The 23,162-nt window shown below is 53.9% G+C and overlaps 2 protein-coding genes across 6 annotated transcripts; both read right to left on the bottom strand.

Annotated features, from left to right (window-relative positions):
• Window positions 1-497: 497 nt before the first annotated feature.
• Per1 (period circadian clock 1) lies at window positions 498-15,355 on the bottom strand. Of its 5 annotated transcripts, none has more exons than XM_006532480.4 (23): window positions 15,160-15,355; window positions 9,547-9,954; window positions 9,360-9,458; window positions 9,113-9,267; window positions 8,891-9,012; window positions 8,587-8,788; window positions 8,425-8,476; window positions 8,157-8,299; window positions 7,711-7,789; window positions 7,532-7,638; window positions 7,206-7,359; window positions 7,002-7,110; window positions 6,783-6,914; window positions 6,516-6,621; window positions 6,261-6,432; window positions 6,042-6,172; window positions 5,650-5,829; window positions 4,840-5,073; window positions 3,394-4,010; window positions 2,744-2,930; window positions 2,413-2,602; window positions 1,952-2,102; window positions 498-1,382 (listed from the first exon to the last, which is right to left on the bottom strand). In XM_006532480.4, exons 2-23 carry the CDS (start codon window positions 9,819-9,821, stop codon window positions 1,104-1,106), a joined length of 3,876 nt encoding a protein of 1,291 aa, XP_006532543.1. In that variant the 5' UTR covers window positions 9,822-9,954; window positions 15,160-15,355; the 3' UTR covers window positions 498-1,103. The 5 variants fall into 5 exon arrangements, with proteins under 5 accessions (XP_006532543.1, XP_030101517.1, XP_006532544.1 ...); NM_011065.5 differs by lacking the exon at window positions 15,160-15,355 and adding an exon at window positions 11,455-11,514 and having other exon boundaries at window positions 503-1,382; NM_001159367.2 differs by lacking the exon at window positions 15,160-15,355 and adding an exon at window positions 10,268-10,311 and having other exon boundaries at window positions 503-1,382.
• A 2,726-nt stretch (window positions 15,356-18,081) lies between these two features.
• Vamp2 (vesicle-associated membrane protein 2) lies at window positions 18,082-21,935 on the bottom strand. Its single transcript, NM_009497.3, has 5 exons — window positions 21,836-21,935; window positions 21,237-21,357; window positions 20,574-20,732; window positions 20,436-20,487; window positions 18,082-19,813 (listed from the first exon to the last, which is right to left on the bottom strand). Coding segments are annotated over exons 1-5 (351 nt in total). The 5' UTR covers window positions 21,838-21,935; the 3' UTR covers window positions 18,082-19,796.
• Window positions 21,936-23,162: the final 1,227 nt, after the last annotated feature.

Genomic DNA, 23,162 nt, shown 5'->3' with positions numbered 1-23,162 from the left:
CGAGAATGCACTTTTCACTTCGAAGTAGATCAGCTATTAGAGGCAGGTAGCAAATAGGTGCCTAGAAAGGAGGTTTTTTATTTTGACCAACAGTGCGAACTGGATTTCCTATTATTCAACCCTCCCAAGCTCCCCTCTTCTAAGTTTTAAGTTCAAGGACTGGTATCTTAACTAAAGTGACCAGCTATTTCTGGTGTGCTAACATAAATTTTAGAAGTCAGCCCACGGAGTTCCAAGCACTTCTACTTGTTTCTGCCACCGTACGGAGAACTGGCCTTGCCAAAACCTTAGCCACGTTGCCCCTTTTCTTGTAAAGATAACCAAGCTAAGGTAATGGTGAAGACTGTAGTTGTGTTAAGTGTAGAGTTTACAACGTCCTTGGCTGCCAGGAATGTGGAGGGAAAAGGAAGAGTTTATCTCCCACTTACACAGCGACCCTTGCTGGTGAAGGACCACCCCTCCCCTCACCCAAACTCCCAACTTCATTTCACAAAGTCTTGGGTTTTTGGTTTTTCATTTTGTCATTTTGTATTAAAAAAAAAATAACAGACACAATATCAAAAACACAAATGTCATTGGTAGAGGGTAGAGCTGAGAACACCTGGGTCCCACCTGAGGGGCAGCACCAGGGACTCCATGGTCCACCAACCTCCCCCACCCTGGAGCAGCTAGGGGTTCACGGACCTGGATCCTACACAGATCCCAGGTTCCCCTCCTCCCATCTTGGGGTGAGGTGGGAGAGTGAGCTGTCTCTCCCAAATAAATAAGTGCAGCCCCAACCCTGCGACTGGGACTCAGGCTCAGCTGGGATTTGGACAGACCACTTCAGCAGCTTGTCAGCAACCTTAACCGAAGACCCGCCCGTCTCCTCAGTGGGACGGGCGTGGACAATCCTCCAAATGGGGCTGAGAACTTCCACTCTGCTAAGAAGCTAGAGGCAGCTCCTGTGCCTGGGCTGGTAATGGGGGTCCAGCCCCCTATGTTGGGAGAAGCTGGGGCAGTTTCCTATTGGTTGGTCCAGCTGTATCTTGAGTTATAAGAACCCCAACATGGTCGAAAGGAAGCCTCTCATTAGACTGCTGTAAGCGGCCCCAAAATGGAGTCTAGCTGGTGCTGTTTTCTTCTGCAGGTAAAGCTGGGCTGGATGAGCCCCCACCTTGCTCTTCTTCCTCCATGGCAGAGTCCTGAGAGCTTGAACCCTTAGCCCCAATTTGGGTCTGGGCCTCCTCACCACCATCACCCCCACCACCGCCAACACCACACCCACCACCCTCGCCTCCACCCTCTTCCATGGGCTCCAGCCCCAATCCATCCAGTTCTGAGAAGAGGGGGTCATCAGAGTGGCCAGGATCTTGAACGCTGCTGCCACAGTCCACACACGCCTTAGGGAGAGAAGAAAGGATGAGTTATGTAGTGTCCTCACTGGGAACCTGCTAGCCCAGCATCCCGACCTTAACCCAATAGTGAGTCGCAAAATATACTTCCAAGAAACCAGTCCACACATGTACCTACAGTCTAACAAGACAGGAAAATCCTCTACTGAGGAGACTGGAGAGCCCAGCTTCATATCCCGATACCCACCCACACGGTGGCTCAGCTCTCCACCTGCAGTTCCAGATTGCCTTCTTCTGACCTCAGTGGACACCAGGTACACTTACGGTGCATATACATATGTGCAAACTAAACATTCATACACACAAATAAATTTGTTTTGTTTAAAGGGCTTTGCTGAGACCCTACTATGGGGTGGTATGAAGTCCTGTAAAAAACTTGCGAGGTGATGTGGTTTAATAATATTATAGAACTCAGCAGCACATTTATAGAATTAGCTTCCTTCAGAATTAATGATCCAAAGACTCTGATATCAGATGTCAGCCCTCTATCCCTTGACCTTGAGCTCAGTATGTATCTTCCAGCCTACTCTCTTCCTGGCTTCCCAGACTTCTCTCACCGTCACATCAAGGGCCCGAGGCAGCTGGCCCTTCCGGACCCAGGAGTGCACAGCACCCAGTTCCCGCCTCTGGTCCTCTGAGAACCGTGGCTGCTGTTTCTGCATGGCCCGGAGCCTCTCCCGGTCTTGCTTCAGCACAGAGGCTGCATCCCTGTATGAGGAAGGCAGAGGCTAGGATCCAGAGTCAAGAGCATGGGTTGGCGTTCACCCTCAACCACAACTCCTGAGCCTGCCGTCTTCTGTGCCTTCTTGGAATACAAAGAAGCTTCCTACACCAGGAAACCTACCTTCAACTTGAGAAGTACTAATAGGGCCCTAAGGAATGGGGGCTTATGCCATATTGGGCATCTCTAGATAAGATTCAGCCCCAGAGGGAAGAACTTCAAGTTATCTGTGCGGTACAGGTAAGCTAGTCTCTCTACTTCTCTGAAAGGGAAGCAGATGGAGGCTCTCCAGCTCACCTGGACGGCACCTGGTATGTCATCATGACACGCTGGTCGGCATTGGCCATGAGCAGCCAGATGGGGTCCTGGAGCACACACTTAATGACCTGGTCCCCAGGCTCAGTCCTGGCCCGAGCAGCCCCAGCTTCAGCCTCGGAAGAGTCGATGCTGCCAAAGTACTTGCTTGTATGGCTGCTCTGACTGCTGCCTGTGGGAGGGTGGAGAAGGCCAACGGAGCCAGGCTGACTGACACATTCACCCCGAGAGGCTTATCAGGCCACATTTCCAACCCACTGGCCTTAACAAGGTGGGCTTCCCACCTCCCGTCTCTGGGGACAGCCTTACTCACGGGTGATGCTGGCTGAGGTGCTTCCCCCTTCGTGGGATCCTGAACCAGACCCAGAGCCCAGGCCAGAGCCCAGGGAGCCTGAGGCTGCGGAGCCTGTGCCCGAGCGAGAGTCTTCTTGGAGCAGTAGCTCCAGCAGGTCGCTGGAGCCTGAAAGTGCATCCTGATTGGACGACTCAGTAACCTCCACCTAGAGGAGGGCATTGGAGAGGGACAGAAAGGCAATAAGGAATCACCACACCACCACCACCACCACGGCTGATTTCCAACGGCTTCTACTGCTGACGAGAACCAAAGGAGGCACACCCAACCCAACAGATCGCTGCTCCTTGCACCATGACACAGGGCCAAGCTGAGAGGAGAGATGACAATGGGGAACATAATGCTGGACCCTTTCCAAGCGGCAGATACACCCTCAGAATCTATACAGATGTATAATGGGATGTCCCCGCCACCTGTCAGACAGACAGAACTGTCCCTTCACAGAGGAGGCAGTTGATTTCTGCTTCATTCAGAAATTACCCTTGGATCTCCCACCCATACCAACTCCAGGACGCGGAGAACCAGCCCGGCAGAAGCAACCAGGCAGAAGCCAGGGGGGCAAGGGCTGCGGGTACCAGAAGACGGAGTGGACAGAAGGTAGTGTTGCTTACCAATCTGGCCTCTGGCTCAGCAGTCTCCTCACTGGGAGGCAGGGGCCCAGCACTGCTTCCTGGGCCTCCTGCAGCAGCGCCCCCCTCCGTGCGGGGGGACTCCTCAAGCTGCAGCAGATTGAGCTGGAGTGGGGAGCTGCATCTCGAGTTGAACAGTGGGGAGTCTGGGCGGTGGGGGGGGCTGAGAGGTGGTGGGGGCAGGGATGGAGAGGGCGAGTGGGAAGCAGGCGTGGGTGGCCCCTCAACAGGGGCCTGGGACACCCCATATGGATAACTAGGTGGGGTAGGGAATAGATAGTTAGGGAGCACCAAGGCCACCATTGGGGTCACTAAGGGAGAAGGGAAGGTAGCAGGGGACACAGATGTAGGGGCAGGGGGAAGGGGCTGGGGTCCTCCTCGAGGGGAGAATACTGGGAGTGGGTAGGGCTGGACCATTGCTGGGAAGGGGGTCGTGGCTGGTGGGGGTGGCCAGGGTCCAGAAGAGGGCACAGGTGAAGGATGGGAGACATAGCAGGGAGTTTCGGGCCGGGGGGTCTGGTGGTGGTGGTGGCGGGAACGCTTTGCTTTAGATCGGCAGTGGTGTCGGCGACCAGGGGGAATGGGGCCATGGTGGCAGCCTGTGGGGAAAGACCAGGGTTAACAAGGAGCCGGCCACCTCTACTGCCCTGAAACACTAAGAGGACAGGGAAAGGGCCAGGCAGAGAAAGCTGCTCACCCTGCATGTGAAATACAGAAGACAGGAAGTAGGGAAAGGGCGGGGAAGAATCACAGGAGCCAGGGGACAAGGGGGTTTATTGTGAAAGGAGCCAGAGAAGGGCACAGTTACATGATGGTTAAGCTGGGGTGTGCAAAACAGAGGCACACTGGCAGAGGAGAGGTAGAGGGGTCCATGGATGAATAGGCAGGTGACTTCAGTTCATCTGCCAAAATCCCTCAGGCCATGCCAGCCTGGATACTTGTCCTGCCAGTTGAAACTGTGCTCTGCCTAACTCACAATGGGACGATGCAGTGGCCAGAACAGCCCAGGCCTCAGTCCACAGCCGTCTGCAAAGGTCTCCTGCAGGTACCTAGAGGAGCTGTTTTCCATCTGCCCTTGAAGTCCAACCCCAGCCAAGATTGGCCCAGAGTCAGTGATGCTATGTCCTATGTGGGCACAATTTTTCCTTGTTCCCAGGCTAGGACTGGAGTAGCTTACCTGAAACCAGGCACTTCTGCCTGCTTGTCTCAGTGCCAGCCCCCAGGCTTCCCTCCTCAGCCTGCAGCCTGGAGCCCTGGCCTAATAGGGAGATGCTATCTAGAAATCTAACTAAACACGGTCCTGATGATGAAGACAGCATCACCTGGGCCCCAGAGCAGATACATCTTCTCTCACCATCACTTTATACCCCCAGCAGCTGACTGCACACAAGACAGCTCAAGGAAGCCCCAGGTGGCTCCCTCGCTCACCAGGGGCTGAGGGGGCCACAGAAGAGGTGTCAAGTCCACGAAGCCTGCCAAGATCTCTGAAGCGGTTGAGGAAGGCTTGCTCTTCCTTCTGTGTGTGCAGGGACAGCACGGCCTTGGTCAGACCCACTGGGCGATAAGCATCTGGGGTTGGGTCAGGGGCTACTGTGGGGCTGGGGGCCGGACTGGGGGCTGGGCCAGGGGCCAGGCCAGGCAGGTCTTCCATCATGATGATGTCTGAGAAGGGGTGAGATAAAGGAAAGGTCACCACAGCCACACACAACCTCCCTTTCCTATAGCCCAACCACCAAGGCGTGGGACCCCAGGTACTCAAGGCTGCTTCCTTGCCAAGAGGAAGACATGGACTCTTCTTTCCATGCAAAATGATTCCAGGAGAAAAGAGGGTACTCAGTCTCCGCCAAGAGCCCCAAACCCCTGGGACAAAACCTCTTCTTTACAAGGGAAGCCTTGCCACATGTTGCTTTTCACATAGTCTTAAGATCTACCCAAAGACCCTGAGAGTCTTCAGTCTTCCCTGCTTTAGAGCATCTGTGGTCAGCATCTTAGGGCTGGACCTCCTCCCCTTACCCCAACTTTTATGTCAACTGACAGTAAGAATACAGGAAGGAGAATGGGGTGGGGCAAGCAGCAGAGGTTAGTGGGGTGGACAGTCAGGAGCAGCAGATCCCCCCAAGCTAAGAAGGTCGCCTCCTTCTCTCCATTGGGGGTAGGGGAGAAAGGTAGGCAGGAAAGAGCTCTGGCTGAGGAACTAAATGGGGCCCCGTCACTACCCCCCTCACTCCACGCCCATACCCGACTCCGGGGGCTTCTTGTCTCCCACATGGACGATGGTGGAGCTGAAGCTACACTGACTGGTGACGGACACCACGCTCTCTGCCTTATTGGCCAGGGCGAGCGGGCTCAGGGTGCCTCCCACCACTGGCTCCTTCCGAGGAGTTGCCCCCTCCCCAGACAGCATTGCTGACGACGGATCTGTGCGGAGAGACGGCACTGGTTACCACCCCTGCCCCTGGGAGAGGGAATCCCAGGGAGGAGTGGGGAAGGGTTGGCTAGAGGGAGGAACCTGGAGATCAGGAGGCAGGAAAGGAGGGCAGGGAGAGCAGGGGAGCCCTAAGGCAGAAGTGTAAGGGCCTGGGACAGGCCGGGGCAGGGCAAGGGGAGCCCGGCATGCACTGGGTCTTTACCTTTCTTGGCCCCCACAGGAACTGGACCTGCCCTCTGCTTGTCATCATCAGAGGCTGAAGAGGCAGTGTAGGAGGAGGAGGAGGCACATTTACGCTTGGTTGTACTGGGAATGTTGCAGCTCTCCAAATACCTGGGGGTGGATGGAGCAAAGGGGTTAAGGGCAGGGCCTGGGCCGGCAAAGCTAGGCCGAGGAGAAGGTGATGGCAGACAGGCCTTACCTGAGGATGCTGTCCAGGCAGTTGATCTGCTGGTAGGAACAGCCAGAGGTTTCTTTCCTCTCTGGCTCCTCAGGGGCCAAGGCTAACGAGGCTTGGTCAGGAACTGGGGCCACCTCCAGTTCGGGGTTTGGGGACTGGCAGGGAAGGACTTTGGCTTTGAATGTACCTGTAGCTGGGGTAAAAGAAAAAGAGTAAATGGGTTGGGAATGAAGGCCAGGAGAACCTCATCCCTGGTCTATGGTGGTACCTACTCACCAAGGAGGCGGGGCCGGGGTGGGGGCTTGGCCCGAGATTCAATGAAGAGCTGTTGTCCCTGGTGCTTTACCAGATGCACATCCTTACAGATCTGCTGGAAAGTCACCTGTGGGACAGTAGAACACTGGGCAGCATTGGGGTGGCAGTGCCAGGAGCCCGGGGGTCAGGAAGACCAAGGAGGCTGGGTGGGAGTAGCACGAGGGACTGGCAATGATGATGCACAATGGAATGGACAACAGGAAAGGCGCCGTGGAAGCCGTTACTCACTGGAGCAGGAGGCCCAGGCCCCTCAGCGTCCCCCCCATTGCTATCACTGGAGGAGCCAGGGCTGTGTAGAGGACCAGGGGACATCAGAGGGCCAACTCCACAGAGCCCCGTGGGGCTGGAGCTGTGCACAGGCTACAGAAAGGAGAAGGATGGATTGGTTAGTTTCTACAGCCTCTTCCTGACTGACCGCTTCACTCCTGAGCCCTCCTCAACTCTTACCTGCAGCAGCAATCGATGGATCTGCTCTGAGAGCTCCTGGATATCAGAGTCCAGGGACGGAGCTGGGCTGGGGGCTGGGGGAGTGAAGACGTCCTCATTCAGGGGTGCCCTGTGGGGTTGTAAAGGAGAACTCAGTCCTTTCCCTACCCATGCCATGTCCATACCACCCACCCCAACACCAGCGTGGAGACACAGTTCCCTTACGTGCGCACTTTATGGCGACCCAACACGAAAGCCACCTTGCGGCTCCAGGGGTGCACAAAACCGGCCCAGCTGGTGTCCATGGTGACATATTCCCCGTTCCGAGCACAGAAGCGAATAGGGGAATGGTCAAAGGGCTGGCCTGCCAGCTGCAGTACTGTGGGCGCAGGAAAGAAAGTGGGTATCAGTGAATGGGAGAGCCGAATAAAGCAGAGAAAGACATACACAGAGATATCCAAGAGACCACGGCATCGAGAGACACCATCACAACAACAGTTAAGGAGTCCTGGGGACGGGCTGGAAGGGCGAGCAGGACCAGGAGAACTCACTCTTCTTATGAATGGCCAGCATGAGGGGTCGGTCCTCAGGATGTAGAAAGAGAAGTACTGGAGCCCCCAGGAGATCCTGGGGAAGGTAACCCAGCAGTGGGGCAGCCCTGAAATTGGAGCAAATGTCAGACCTAGGCCTTGGCCCTGGCTACCCACCCTCATCCAAGTCTTTGCCTTACCTTTCATCTACATCCTGGAAGAGGCAGCTTGGTGTGTGTCGGGTGGTGAAGATCCTCTTGTCAGGAGGGATCCGGGGAGCTGCGGCAGAGAACACATAGGTCGCACCCGTGATGTCCAGCTCCTCCGCCCTCCCTCCTCTCTGCCTCCAGTCTGGTTGCCTGGCACTCTCCCTCCCAGCTCAGACCTGGCTTTATGGCCCACAGAGACTGAGTCATCTGGTGACTCACACCAGAGATGACACTGAGAGTCACTTTCTCACTTGTCACAGCTCAGGGACCTCATCCAACCCTACCTCGGAGCAGGGTCTGAGCCCTCTGCCTTATAATACTTTTCTAACCCTAAGGACTCAGCTAGTGCCTCCCAAACTCTCATCTTGACCTTCACCCCATCCTAGAGGGAACCCTTCCTCCCATCAGCCCCCAGGCCCAGGCCCTAGCCTATCCACCTTCATAACCAGAGTGGATGCGCTCGGCAATGAGTAGGCAGCACGGCTGTGCAGGGGCTCCATCTGAGACCCGAATCTTGGTCACATATGGGGTTAGGCGGAATGGCTGGTACCGAGGCCCTGGATCCCGGTCAGGACCTCCTCTGGCAAGGGAGAGACGAATATTAGAGGTTTCCAGGGGAAAGCTGCCCCACCCCCTTCTCACAGACCACATTACAGATAGCAGGGACGAGTAGGAGAGAGGCCTGCTCCTACACCCCCTCCTTACCTGATTCGGCAGAAGACAGACTTTTCCTGGGTGAAGTCCTTGAGACCTGAACCTAAAGCAGAAGGGAATGGAAGTGACCAGAGCGCCATCTCTGTCCTGAGCCAAGAAGAGCCCACAACATGAGAGCTTCCAGTCCTCTCCACAGGGACGAGGGCACTATACCTGCAGAGGTGCCAGTGCCCCAGGTGGGCAGTCGAGATGGTGTAGTAGAGCCATAGAAGACACCCACATCCTGGGGAGCCAGGAGCTCTGAGAAGCGGGCACCCCGAAACACATCCCGTTTGCAACGCAGCAGGACACCTGCCTGCTCCGAAATATAGACAATCCGGCCTGTCAGGAAGGACACAGCCACAGAGAAGGTGTCCTAGAATGAGACCAAGACCGGGGGAAGACTTAGGAGCTGTAGGAATGGGGGGTGGGGGGGCGGGGAGGGGGGTTAGAACTGAGGACCCAAGCTGTAACTGACCTGGTTTCGAAGTGTGTATTCGGATGTGATATGCTCCAATTCCTCCAGGGTGTAAGTAGACATGTCCATGGCACAAGGCTCACCCTCCTCCAGACTCCACTGCTGGTAATATTCCTGGTTAGCTGTAGGAGAAGGGAATCCAAGCCATATTCAGTTAGGAGAAAGGCCCCTACAGTAGTCCAAGTCCTGGCCAGACCCTGCCAGGAAGCACAACTCACTCACCCTGAACCTGCTTGACACAGGCCAGAGCGTACTGCAGTGTGGCCAAGGTCCCAGAGCGGCCCTTGCCCCGACGCTCTGGTGGCAGTCGAAGTTTGAGCTCCCGAAGTGCAGTCATGAGTTCTTTCTGGGTCCTGGCTCGAGCTGACTGTTCACTGCTGCAGGACCCACAGGAATGAAGGGGTAAAGATATTAGCCCCGAAGTCTGGCCCGGCCCCCAGGCATCTCCCTCAGCCCTCAGCCTACACACCTGCAGCCACTGGTAGATGGGTTGTCCTGCTCTGAGCTCGCACTCAGGAGGCTGTAGGCAATGGAGCTGCTGGGTGGGGATGGGCTCTGTGAGTTTGTACTAGAAAAGAAGGAACAGGCTAAGGTGAGGGAGGGCCACGTGGTCAGCAGCATCATGCCATCATACACACACATACACTCGTACACACCTCTTGCTGCTCTCAGTGGTCTCCAGCAGAGCTGAGTCCTTGCCATTGCCAGAAGAGGAACTATGAGAACTCCGCTGAGATGCGCCCCTGGACTCGGGTCCGTTGGACTCATTGCCACTTGAGCCATTGCTGTTTGCATCAGTGTCATCAGCCAGGCTGGGGCCTGGACAAGGCCGGTGCTGCGGGGCCCCAGGGGATGGGACTCCTCCAGGACAAAAAGGTTCTCCGGGCCTGGGGTCTCCTCCCCCATCGGCCCCTTCTAGGGGACCACTCATGTCTGGGCCATACAGTGGAGGACGAAACAGGGAAGGTGAAGAAGCCACCACGGGTGCACAACGGGGCTTTTGAGGTCTGGATAAAGGAGGTAGGACGCCTGTCTCTGAGGGCTGACTAATTTAATCACGACACCTAGAAAAAGAAACCAAAAAGGAATGTTTAGCAAAAGCTGAGCTATTAACCCCACAGCATCTGCTGGCTACACCCAGTCCTTCCTCTGCCTGCCCCTCACTGTTGTGACTCAGGCCTGGGGCTTGCAATAGAAATATGTTCTATTTCCTTAGGGGGACCTAAGGATACCACAGGTAGAAAGGCAGCTCTCGTAGGCCATCTCTTACACCCCTTGCCAGTGTGGAATGAGTACAGCCTGAACAATCGACTAGAACAGTAGCTGAGGGTCAAAGCTTGCAGGTTTCCTATGCCCAAATTCTCATCAGGTCCCCACCTGGTCTGGGACTCTGAGGCCTCGGAGCAGGGGGTGAGCTGATCGCCTCCTATATTTAGGCTTCCGGGCTAATTTTATCCGGGGGCGGTGCCACCCCCGCTGCACATGCGCGCCGATGTGCCTGGCCCCACCACGCGCTTCCGCCACAGCCGCGGTCGCCAGGGAAACCGACGTCAGCCGCTGAGCTCAGCGGTTGCTGGAGGGACCACAGGAGGGCAGGAACGACTCCTCCCCCAATCCCCATCTTCGTGGAAGTGGGAAACAGACCCAGTCCTATACTGGCCAACACACCCTCATACTGGCTAACAAGGTTCAGGGCAGCGGGGAGGAGAAGAACACCCACCATAACAAATTCCCAGGGCCCAAAGAGCCTAGGAGCCATGTGAAGAGTAACAAACTAGAGGAACTCCAGGAGCAAGTCCTAGCTTCCCCACTCGGCCTCTGCTCTTTGTGGAAACGCCCCCATCCTCGCTCTTGCCTCGAACATTATTCTGATCAAGACACTGCTTTTCTTTCTCAAGCCCCTGCCCACTCCCAAACACCAGGACTGGAGTTACCACTTGCCATAGGCAACGACTCAGGCATCTTCCTTCGTCCCTTACTTTTCTAGTTAACCCTACTACCACATAGATAGGGGACACACAACAACCAGCATATATAGTTTTTCCTCTACTCCCTGTCTAACCACACCCCCATCCCAAGTATTTTCTGAGCGCCAGGAGAAAAGGGAAGGAAGGCTGTGGCCAACAGCAAGAACTAGCGCTGAGAACAGGATGTTCCAGCCTGAAGCGGTTGACATCACGACCGGCACGAGGCCAGGAATTGGAGGGAGGAAGACAGGGAGCGCAGAAGCCTGAAGGGGGTCTTTGGGCTAGGGCAAACCCATGGACTCCCGAGTGTCGAGCAATGTGTAAAGGGGTCGTGTTCGCTAAAGGTCTCTTAGGTTCAGGATGGCTGCTCTGGAGGAGCAGAGGAGGAGATTAGGTGAACGAATAACAAACGCAGACAACCCGTGACGGGTTGAGTTGAACACCTAGGGCCCAGGGGCGGGGAAGGGTGGATAGTGACAGGAAAGGCAGATTATTGTTTTGCTCTCTGAGAGCTGAAAGCGACCCATCACGTTGGAAGTAGTGGCGGCCAAGCTCCGGGACAAAGACTAACCCTAGGATTGCAGCAGGGATCCCTACCTGGCCGTTCGAGCGCCCTCCATCCGCTTGCCGTTTCGGCCCGCAACCCAGAAGCTCCGCGAGGCTGGGAGGCGGGTTGCATAATGCCAGGCCCTGCCCCTCATTGGCCTTCTGCCCGAAGAGCCGCAGGCCCCGCCCCCGGTTGGCTAAGGATCTCTTCCTGGCATCTGATTGGCTACTGGCCCCCACTGAGGTCAGGGCTGTGTCACACACATCCCTGCACGTGGACTTGGGTGCTGGTGCTGGGCTGAAGGGCCTCAGACACCGCTCAGTCAGCCAATGCGATCAGGATGTCTCACACCGTCAATAATGAAAGGGAAGTGAGGGAGGGAAACTACCCCTTTTCAGGGAGGATACCTGGGCCACAGGAAGTGCTCAAGAGAAACCTACTTCCTAAACTGACCAGCTTGGCAGAACAAGACACCTGTCCTGGTGCCGGGTGAATGAAATGTCTGCTACCCAAGGGAAGTGGGAGAGAGAAAAACCTAGACTGACATTCCCTGGCCTCTCCCCAGCCTTGTTATAAAGAATCCAACCCTTTCCTCTGACCCTTCAGATCCTGAGAGAAGGGCAATTGAGGGCCCACGTGTCGTTAAGGGGTGAGTGGGTGATGGAAGGATACGGACAAACGGAAAGGACAGGGAAAGCCAATGGCTACTGTGAAAGGAAACAAAAGCAGGTGCTTCACTAGCCAATCAGAGAAAAGGTCTCCAGGAAGCCTACTTGGTGACTAGTGCTGCCTCTGCAGAGGATGCAGCCACCCACATTTAGGGCTGCCCCAAAAGTGGGGACCAGGAAGCCAGTACTACAAAAGGGGCAGCAGAGAGGGCAGTTGCAGCAGTAGGCAGAAAAAGGATGGGTGGCTGGGTGGCAAGGGCTTTTTATTGGGCTTTTTATTCCTGCTGCTTAGAATACAAAAGCCAAGGTTCATGAACCCAGCAGCAAGCCCATCTGTCTCATTTACTGTATTCTCAGCAGTAAGGTAAGTACGTCTCAGCGTCAGGACTGACAGTAGATGCTCGGTAAACAGGATGGCTCTGTTTCTATTAAGGATAGGTAGGGGAGAGAGAGCCTCAGGAGAGGAGGCAACAAATTATGTTTTCAAAAGAAAAGTAGAGCATTGATTCATAAAAAGAGAATAGAGACTCGATTTTGGGGAGGGGGGGACAACATGCCAGTCTGGGTCCAGGAGAGCTACAGTGACAGAGTCCCCTTCCCTAGGCCTGGGCTGAGTAGTTCTCAGGCTTCCCTGCAAACGTAGGTGGCAAGTGAAGAGGCCAACACGCAGCGGCTGACATAATCAGCTGTTAAGTGCACGCCCCTCACTGTCACGTGGCTAAAGCTTTCCTTAACAATGGTGTTTCCCTTAGAGGAGGCGGGCGAGACAAGGTTCTATAGAAATGCTGGGACACAGACCTGTTATAAAATAACCCAGAAAAACAGAAGCAGGGAAACACAGAAAACAAAAGACACGGGAGGCTGAGTGCTCAGCTTCCTCCTCCTGAAAATGATGCTGCTCTCCTGCCCCCTCGTACTGCGTTGTGACCGTGTGCTGTCCTTTTTTTTTTTTCCAGACCCCTTTCTCTTTCCACAGCTCTCAAGGATTTAGGTGTGATTCCTCTGACCCAAGCAGCCATTGCTCGCCCACTTCCCTATCTGTCATTTACACAGACAAAAGGTTTCAGCACTCCAAACAGCCCCAACCTGATCCCAAGGCCCAGGCTGTCGGGCCTCATCAGTCCCCCACAGTAACCAGGCTCTGCTGCCGTCAATGGAGAAGCGGGGGCAGGAGAGGGAGGTGACGTCAAAGCGGAGGCAGGAGGCGGGGCGAGGCAGCTGGGGAATGTGGGGCAGGGAGGCTGGAGAGGCAGCGGTTTGGGAGGCGGCCAGCCCCAGAGGGCGGCGGCCAGCGCACTAGGGAACATCGTGTTCTCTTGGCTGATGGCCCAGGACATGCACACAGCCTTGGCGCCTCCCCCAACCCAACGACAGCGGTCCTGTACAAAAGCCAAAAATTCCTGGAGAGACAGTTAGGAGGAAGGGGGTCCCCCTCCCCCGCCCCCATGCCTGGTTCTCTTTGCGGGACCTACTTTTACCCTCCCTCAGCTGGGTCTTAAAACTCCTGGCATTGGCTTTTCCCCGTCACCAGACTGTACACGGTTGCTGGCCAGGTACCAAAGAGCTAGGGCGGGTAAATTGGAGGCCTAGGTTCTGAGAGAGAACGCACCTTTGCTCCTTCCCTGGGGCCCCTCTTTAGAGGCAGACTTTCTAGTTACTATTACAGCACAGAATAGGTGGGGGGGGGGGGGGTGGTCAGAGAGAATGGATTTAAGATGAAGTCAAACTGGGACACAGCAAATTGCCTCAGTCTGGGGCCCAGATCTTGGGAGAGGAATACAGGGAGGAATGATGGAATTTGGGCTGGTGCCCGAAGCCCAAAAAAAAAAAAAAAAAAAAAAAAAAAATCAGGGAGAGGGAAAAGAGGAGTCATCAAAACTTGCAGAAAAACAGAAGATGGAGATTGCTCTCTGGCCACAGCATGCACATAAATCCCCAACTCTATCGCTATTCTTTTGTTACCTTATAGTTTGTGTTTGTAAATGATCCAAGCGCTGTGCTAAGAACTTTACACATATTGTTCTCATGTAAGCCCCCAAACAACTGAAGGTAAGTATCACCCTGATGTCATAAGGAAAAACTAAGACTTAGTAGGTAGTTACTAAACTTGCCTTAATTGTCTGCTTCATTCTCAGCTTCCTAATAATGGAGCCCAAGGTTCAAGCCCTAATGATGGCTTGTCCTGCTGGCTTAGGGACCCTGTAAAGTGTTACCAAACCTCTACACTGCATTCCAGCACCGTAGGACTGCGGGGGGAGTATTCCCCTGTTTCTAAGCTTGGTGCCTAGAATACAGGCTATATCCAATTCCGTCTCCTTCTCTCCCCTTAGCCTGATCTCAAGGCATTGTTTGTGCTCCGTGCGCACCATCATGGTTCGTTTCTATGCTCAAAACCCGAGATCACTCGAGAAGCCTGCAGGCACACTGCTTTCCTAAGAATCTCACTTCCTCCCTCTCCTCCCTCACCTCTGCCCGACCGAACGTCTAGACACCAGAGCAGTCCTTTGGTAACTCCACCTCTAGCAGCTTAAGAAGAGTAGACGAAACGGTGTACAGAAACCCTCCACCTTATCCTCCCTTTCAGAATCCAACAAATTACTAGCCCATTCCTATTTTCGAGCATGTCCCTGAGGCCACGATACCACCTATAGTCGTGATGAGACAGCCTTTCGGTCAAATCAACACACCAGCCTTTCTCAGATCACCAAACTACGTTCCCGCCCGCCCTACCGGGGCGGTCTCTTCCAAGTGTTTAGGGAGCCTACCCCAAACCATAACCAGCTCTCAGGGGTCATATCGCAGGCGCTTCGGCTCCCTCGGATGGCTAGGGGCTTCTGAGCACCCTGCGCTAGGCATTAGTGTCCAGGGACCCTAGAGTGGTGAGAGATCTGTTGCTGGTAACTCTCATTCATGTTCCCCTAGAGTTGAACTTGTGGTCTCTTTCTCCACAACCATTAGGCATTTGTTCTGCAGCTAATTCACATTTGCATGATCCCTCACACACACCACGCCACTGACACCCCTTTTGGTCGAGCGCACCTCCCCAAAAACACAAGTTCGACGGCTCCAGAGTAAGGGGCTACTCACAGTTCCGAGCGCACGTAGACTCCAAATTTCTTCACTCCTGGGGCTCCTCCACAGAGTCCTCGAGGCCCTCCCACCGCCCGTTCTGTCACGCCTCCCTAGCTTATTGGCTCAGAGACGCCAACCCATGCCCCGCTCCGCGTGCAGCCGGCAAGCCCTTGTAAAGCAACCATTGGCATTTCAGAACTCAGTCATTTTCCCATTGGACAATATGACAACCGGTAGTGATAGAGCCACGTGAGGGCGGGGGCGCCCCAACTCGTTGATTGGACATCTGACCGGAAGCCACACCCCCACCCACTCTCAACATTTTTACTGGCTGCAGAGACAACCCCGCCCTGCCTAAATCAGTGACGCAAATGCCAGCCCTGCCCTAAAAACTTTCTCATAGGCTGAGAGGGCTCAGAGCTGTAGGGAACACGTGCAGGCTGGCTCACGCGGCAACTTGTTTACCCAGAAGCTGGGGATTTTCCTTGACGACACTTACCCAATACTGCGGAGTCTGCGCAGGCGTGCCGAGCGACTTGTACGCAGGCGTAGATCTGACAGGCTATGGCGTAGTGGGCATACTTTGGAGACTCTGGCATTACAAGAGGTTTCTGGTGCCTGAGCTTTGTGTCTCTAGTGATCCCCAAAGCTTAAAAATCTGAGCACTACACTGAAGATATCATTAGATTGCATGACAATGACGGTGAAATGACAGTCGCCTCCTATTTATTTTCTTTGGGCCTGGCTGGCCAGCCCCTTCTTGCAGACTCCCAAGAAGGCCGGCTCACTACCCATAACCTCACAAAAGAGGCTGAGAGGTTACGTAATCTGTCGGAATTAGATTATGTATATTGATAAAAGAGCTAAAGTCTGAACCCAGGTCTCTGACACCATAAAGGTAGCTTGGTATTGTAAGGCCTATGGAGACATTAAACCTAGAAGTAATTCCAAGAATTAAATGCAAAAAGCCTTATTTAAACTCTCCATAAAGGTAGAATTTAGGATAGGCTGTAAGACACCTCAGTACTTTAGAACCTCTGAAATAATTTCCAATGACACCCTTTTGCGGGGCGGGGGGTGTATTCCAGACAGGTTTCTTTCTTCTTTTTTTCTTTTTTCTTCGAGACAGGGCTTCTCTGTGTAGCCCTGGCTGTCCTGGAACTCACTCTGTAGACTAGGCTGGCCTCGAACTCAGAAATCCACCTGCCTCTGCTGGGATTAAAGGCGTGTGCCCCCACTGCCCGGCCCAGACAGGGTTTCTCTGTGTTGCTCTGGCTGTTCTAGAACTCACTCTGTAGACCTGGCTGCCCCCAAACCTGGAGATTGCCAATCCACCTGGCTCTGCCCAACTTTGAAAATCTAATTTTTGTTTGTTTGTTTTTAAGATTTGTATGAGTACATTGTAGCTGTCTTCAGACACACCAGAAGAGGGCATCGGATCCATTTCTAGATGGTTGTGAGTCAACATGTGATTGCTGGGAATTGAATTCAGCACCTTTGGAAGAGCAGTCAGTGCTCTTAGCTGCTGAGCCATCTCTCCAGCCCCTGAAAATCTATTTTTAAAAGTACTTCTAAGCTGGGCATGGTGGTGCACGACTTTAATCCCAGCACTTGGAAGGCAGAGGCAGGCAGATTTCTGAGTTCGAGGCCAACCTAGTCTACAGAGTGAGTTCCAAGACAGCCAGGACTGCACAGAGAAACCAAAAAAAAAAAAAAAAAAAAAAATAGTTCTAATTTTTTTTTTCTCAAGACAGGATTCCTTTGTGTAACATAGTCCTGGCTGTTCTGGACTCTTTGTATACCAGGCTGGCCTTAACCTCACAGAGATCCATATGCCACTACCGCCCAAATACTGGGCTTAAAAGTATGCACCATCCCCCGCCCCTCGCCCCCAGCTCTCTAATAGTCCTTATTTCTTGGCTAGCTAATGATGATGCACATGTTTAATCCCAGCCTCAACAGGCAGTCAAGTGTGTATTCCAGGCCTAATCTACACAGTGAGTTCCAGGACAGCCAGTGTTACATAATAAAATTCTGTCTCAAAAAATTTTGTTTTCTTTTTTTTTAATTTTTTTTTTTTTTTTTTTTAGACAGGGCCTCATTATGTAGACCAGGCTAGACTCACAGTCAAGAGATCAGCCTGTCCCCACCTCCTTTATGCTTGGATTAAAGGCCTGTACCACACCTGGCCCTCTAGTGGTTCTTAGCCAATCCTCCCACCCCGATCTCTATTCAACTGCCCTGGAAAGTCAAAGATCACTGTGATCCAGCAAGTACCACACTCACTAGCAGTGATTAGTCCCTCGTGCCCTGAATACAGAGGGCAACCAGAAATGCTACCTACTTCCTATATAGCTATATCTCAGTGATGTTGCTGAAGTACAAAGGGGTAGTGATGCTTCCAGTTCAAGAGTTCGGGAGTAAGAGTTACACAACGCAGTGCAAGGGTAGTGTGCCATCTATAGCTAGCTTTATGCCACAGTCAGCTTTGCCTCATCAGGCTGATCCTTTCAAGCATTCATCGGCCCATCTGGATGTACGGCACTGAAATGGACAGGGGAAGACATGCCCCCACAGAAGTGGTCCAGGAGTACAGGGCTATGAGAGAACCTAAGGAATAGCTAGCAGTGACATTTAGGAGATAAAGGAGTTCTGTGGTAGCAGCTCACTCTAGGCCGGTAGTGGGAAGCTGGTAATCCCAGACTGCAGAGTTCACCTGCCTCTTAGACATCAGGTACTTTCTTTAGTGATACTTCTGATTCTCGTCTGCTGGTGCCCCCTGTGGCCACTTCGGGAATTACACTTTGCCAGGGCCCAAGGTCAGGGCCTCCTGCAACAGGCCAGCCAGCTCTTACCAAAGAATCTTTCAACCACTCCATATCTGAAAATCCAATATTCTTATTACTGATTAAGAAAAAGATTTTGGACACCATATGGTTACTCATTACACGTTTATTGTACATTTTCACAATCTGGATGCGCCACAGAATTGGGGGCATGGGGCAGGGGAAGAAGGAAGGCAGGGGACACTGGGATAATATTGGGGGTCTAAAACACAAGCACCCCCACCCCCAGCATCTCTCCTACCCTTTCACACCACAGTTTAGATCTCCTTGGTTCCCCTCCACACAGAAAACCTGGTGTGTGGGGGGCAAGAGTTTGGGGAACAACCCCCCCCAAGGCAGGTTAAGGGGCTGTACCCTCAGATCCCTAAAACTGTGCCATTTAAAAAGATTAGATCCTTCCTCTATCATTGTACTCAACAAGGAAATAGCTTGCTTTCTCTCTCACACTCTCTCTCTCTGGGCTCAACAGCCCTGGAGAAGGACGAGGATCCCCATCCTCCAGCAAGTCCCAACACATATTGGCAGTGACTAGTACCCCCACCCTGAATACAGGGGGGCAGTCAGAGGAGCTGGGCAGTGATGGGGGTAATACCCCCCCCCCAGACTGGGGAGGAAAGTTTTCAGTCGAACCTCTAGCAAGGATGAGGCCAGAGACTTCAGGCAGGAATTAGGGGGATTCTGTTTTGTCCCACTCCTCCCCAAGGCAGTGATGACCCCCACACACTGGAGCCACCCCTCCTCAAAGAACCAGATTGTGGTCGGCCCCCAGTTCTCCTGATGGGAGGAGGCAGCAGATCAGGCAGATGGGAGGGAGCGAGACCCCCTGGGAATGTCAGTTGAGTGCCCCACATGAAAACTGGGGAGCAGGAATGTAGGGAGAGACCCCGAGTGGCAGAATTATTGGTCCATCATAACACACTGAACTCCAAGACACTTACACACCAGCTGGGGGAGGGAGAGGAGGGTACAAGAGGTGTGGGAAACGGGGTAAGGGAAGCAAACTAGACTAGAGGGGTTGGGAGGAGGAAACCTTGGGGTCCAGAGCAGCCTGGTTCCCCAAAAGTCCAGACTCCCCACCACCTGCAGATAATGTCGTGCTAATAAAAGTGTGGTAAGAGGACCAATGGAGACTGACTCTTCCGAAAAGAAAGAAAGAAAAAACACAGAAGAGTGAAGAGTGATGGATCAGAAAGGAAACAAAAAACTAACAAACAAAACAAAATGAAACAGACAGCGTATGCAAATGATATGCTAATCAACATGTTGGAAGCTCCCAGAAAATCTTGGGATTCTTAGGACCAAGTGGAACCAGTCTCAGAGCCTCCCAAGGGATACAAAGATGCAGCCTAGGGAAGCCTAGACAGGTGGGGTGTTCTGTTTGTTTCTGTGGGGTTTGCTTTTGTTTTGGGAGGGCCTGGGATTGTACAGGGAAGATAAGGGAAAGATCGGTTAAATCCAAGGGAAGGAGGAGAGGGGCTATTGCATAGCAGATGCAAATGAAGGGACTTGGGGCTGATCAGGAAAGAGGAAAAGGGACAGAGGGTGAGAGAGAGGTGATGGGAACCTCAGGAAGGGGTGTTAAGGACAACCGGAAAAAATCTTCTAGTAATAAAACTACAAACAGACCAAATATATATAATATTATATATGTATAAATAACAGCTGGCTATTTACAGGGGGCACACACACGGACACACACACACACACGGATCCAAGGGAGGGGGCTGAAAGATATGGCTGAGAGGTGGAGGAACGGCTGGGGGTGGGGGAGAGGCCCTTCTTAGGCAGGGCAGACTCCTCAGGGATTTAAGTGCTGAAGTAAACTGTGGAGAGAGGGCAAGAGGAGGACGAGGGAGAGGGGGAGAAAGGAGGACGAGGAGAGGGGGAGAAAGAGAAAGAAAGCAGTGTGTCAGGCCTGGCCCTGTTCCAAGCCTCCCCACTCCCCCACTGGCTGACATCCCTTCCCTCTCAGCCTCAGTTTCTTCAAAGGGACTTGGCAAGTGGGTATTGAGGTCCCTTAAACTCCACGGCTGGACAAAGGGGCATAAAACCTTTAATGCACTGGGTATGTGACGGTAGCTTTCAAACAGTGGAGTAAGTGGTATCCTGGTGGTTGGTGTTCGAGACCTCACCCTTTCCTGTCTCCTACTCCCGTTTTAGAATCCCCAGATGGAGCTTTTAGGCTCAAAGGGTTCCTAGACGAACACCAGGACCCCACCCGGTATTCCTAGTCCCAAAATCTTAACCGGATTGACCCATAACCAGGGAAAGCAGGGCTATACAACACTCAAGTTTTGGGCTCTAAATGAGTCAGAACTGCCAATAGCAGCAAAGTGTGTTTTGGTTGCAGAGTAAAAACTAGGTTAGTGACCTTCAAAGCCCAGGCTCCCCAGGGAAAGCCTCTACCTCCCCAGGGGAGGGGCCCTGGCCTCTGGCCCCACTCACCGATGATGATGATGAGGATGATGGCGCAGATCACTCCCAAGATGATCATCATCTAAGAGTGAGAGGGAGGTGAATGACACAGTGACACCCTACTTCCCCACTGCCCCTCCCAACCTGTCCCCATCTCCTCCCCTTTACCTTGAGGTTTTTCCACCAGTATTTGCGCTTGAGCTTGGCTGCACTTGTTTCAAACTGGGAGGCCCCTGCCTGGAGGGCATCTGCACGGTCATCCAGCTCCGACAACTTCTGGTCCCGCTCCAGGACCTTGTCCACATTCACCCTCATGATGTCCACCACCTGAGGGAGGGGTCCACGAGGCAGGGGGGTGTGCCAAGGCATGCCTCAAGGAGGGCACTTCTTGAACATGTGCCCATCGTGGCACAAGTGGAACATGCACCCCGATGTTTCCAGGCTAACATGCCAAGGACATACACAGAACATGCCTAGCACACCTAGGGGACATGCAAGGAGCACACATCAGGGTCATGCCGCTACCATAGCGCTCAGATGTCTCAGCAACACCCTCTATCTATAGGGCCTGGATCCGCCTATCACCAGAGCACACCTGCCCCAGCTGGCACACCCCAGGCTAGCTCAACTGATTCATCCTGCAGCCCTTCCAAGTGCATGCTAACAGGGAGACAGAAAGGGGATGAGGCAGGTCTCCGACCAAACCCACAAGCATAAACTGTCTTTACCTTCAACCCAAGATGGGCTCCCACACCTATTTGCCAGCCCATCATCTTGCATCTTTGACATACATAGACATAGACACAGACACAGACACACACACACACTCACCTCATCCACCTGGGCCTGGGTCTGCTGCAGTCTCCTGTTACTAGTAAGGTTTGGAGGAGGTGCAGGGGGGCCACCCTCGCCGGCCGGGGCGGCAGGCGGGACGGTGGCAGCGGTAGCCGACCTAAGGAAGAGAAACGGATTAAGACTCGAGGCCTGAAGCCTCTGGCCCTACGGCCGGGGCTCCACCCATCCACCTGTCCATCCACAGTCCCTCCAGTCCTCTCTTGCGCGAGAAGGCCACCCGATGGGAGACAGTCACTCTAAGGTTGAGCTGCGTGACCTTGAGAGACCCTCCTCATGCCTCAATTTCCCCTCTGGTTAAATGAGGGCGACCTCGTAGATGCTGCCCGGGGTCGACCCGAAATGACTGACGGCCATAGTGACAGGGGCGGGGCGGAGGGTGGACGCTGGGTCTGCTCCCTCCGGCAGCCATCGCCCGTGCCAGACCGCCAGGGACCCGGTTCCCGGCATCCGCCCGCAGTCATGGGCACCAGCCTGGCCCGCGGCGGGACCCCCGTGTTTCCCGGTCCACTCCTTGGGGTGGCGGCCCGCAAGGGGCAGAACATCCGCGGGTGGCGAGTGGCAGGCGGCTGACTTACATGGCGGGGGTAGCGGGCAGTGGACTTGGCAGAGGCAGTGACGGCGACGGCGGCGGCGGCGGCTCGCGCTGGCTCCGACTGGCGCTGGCTACCCGGGACTGGAAGATGGCGGCCGCACGTCACCCGCATCCGGGTACTGCGGCGTGGGCGGGGCGCGGCAGGCGACACGTCGCAAGCGGACCGCGGGGGCGGGGCGCTGCAGGGCCGGGGGTCGCCTAGTTGGGTCTGGCTGTGGGGCCAGCTCGCCAACCCACTGCCGCCCCCAAGGCACCTGCCTCTTTTGGCACCCACAACCGAAATCCATACAGCCCCACCCCCCAATACATCCTCCCTTATCTTTGAAGAGGATACACCGGTCCTTATGCCATATAGCCCAACGTCTCATCCTACGACCTGGTCCCAACACCTGGTCTATGGGTTGAGGGTGAAAAAATGAGAAGCGACCAAGGCAGGCGCCAGAGCAATACTGATAACTGGAATTCTGACGCTGGAGTGGAGGGGAATCGTGAGGACTAATCTCACCCATCACCCTGCAAGTGAATGTCTCAAGGGAGGACTGAGGCTTCTGATTTCCTAGCTGGGTCAGGGCAAAAGGAGTAACAGAAGCATACACACACACACACACACACACACACACACACACACAGAGAGAGAGAGAGAGAGAGAGAGAGAGAGAGAGAGAGAGAGAGAGAGAGAAACTGCCCATCCTTACAGATGAAGTTCTCACCAGGTGTACTACTTGGCAGGTAAAGCCCAAGCAGGCCCCAAAAAGATTAGACAAGCTAGAGACTCCAGGAAGGGCCCAGACTGTCTGGTGATACCACAGGCTGGATCCCGTCTGGGGTCAACTGCCCCCCTCAGCTTTGACTCTAGCATAGAGCCTGGGCTGAAAAGAGACAGTAGACAAGGGTGGCACCTGAAGTACTTTGGTTATAGGCACAACTTTACATGTGGACTAATCCCACACACGTGACCTTGACAGAACCAGCTGCCTCTCCCTGCACCTTAAACACTAAGCATATCATGTATGGAGACACTCAATATTTGTCAAATGGCTTGATCTAGATAACACAATAGGATATTCTCTTAGGCCTGGTCCATTCCTGATTGCTCCATTTTAAGTACACTAAACAGCCAAGGCAGCTGTACACACTCCCATCCTGCATCTAGGGAGAGAAAGAACCGGGGAGCAGCTGTCTATTTAGTAAGCCTCCAGGGTGAAGGAGGCATTTTAGGGGAGGACCTACTGATGTGGGAGTACTCATTACATCCCTGAGAGAGCCTTATTCTCAGAGACAGGCAGGGTCTGGCTTTCCTCCTCCTCCCA

Source organism: Mus musculus, chromosome 11 (genome assembly GCF_000001635.26).
Source record: "Mus musculus strain C57BL/6J chromosome 11, GRCm38.p6 C57BL/6J".
Lineage (NCBI taxonomy): Eukaryota > Metazoa > Chordata > Mammalia > Rodentia > Muridae > Mus > Mus musculus.
This window is presented reverse-complemented; position numbering and strand designations above follow the sequence as displayed.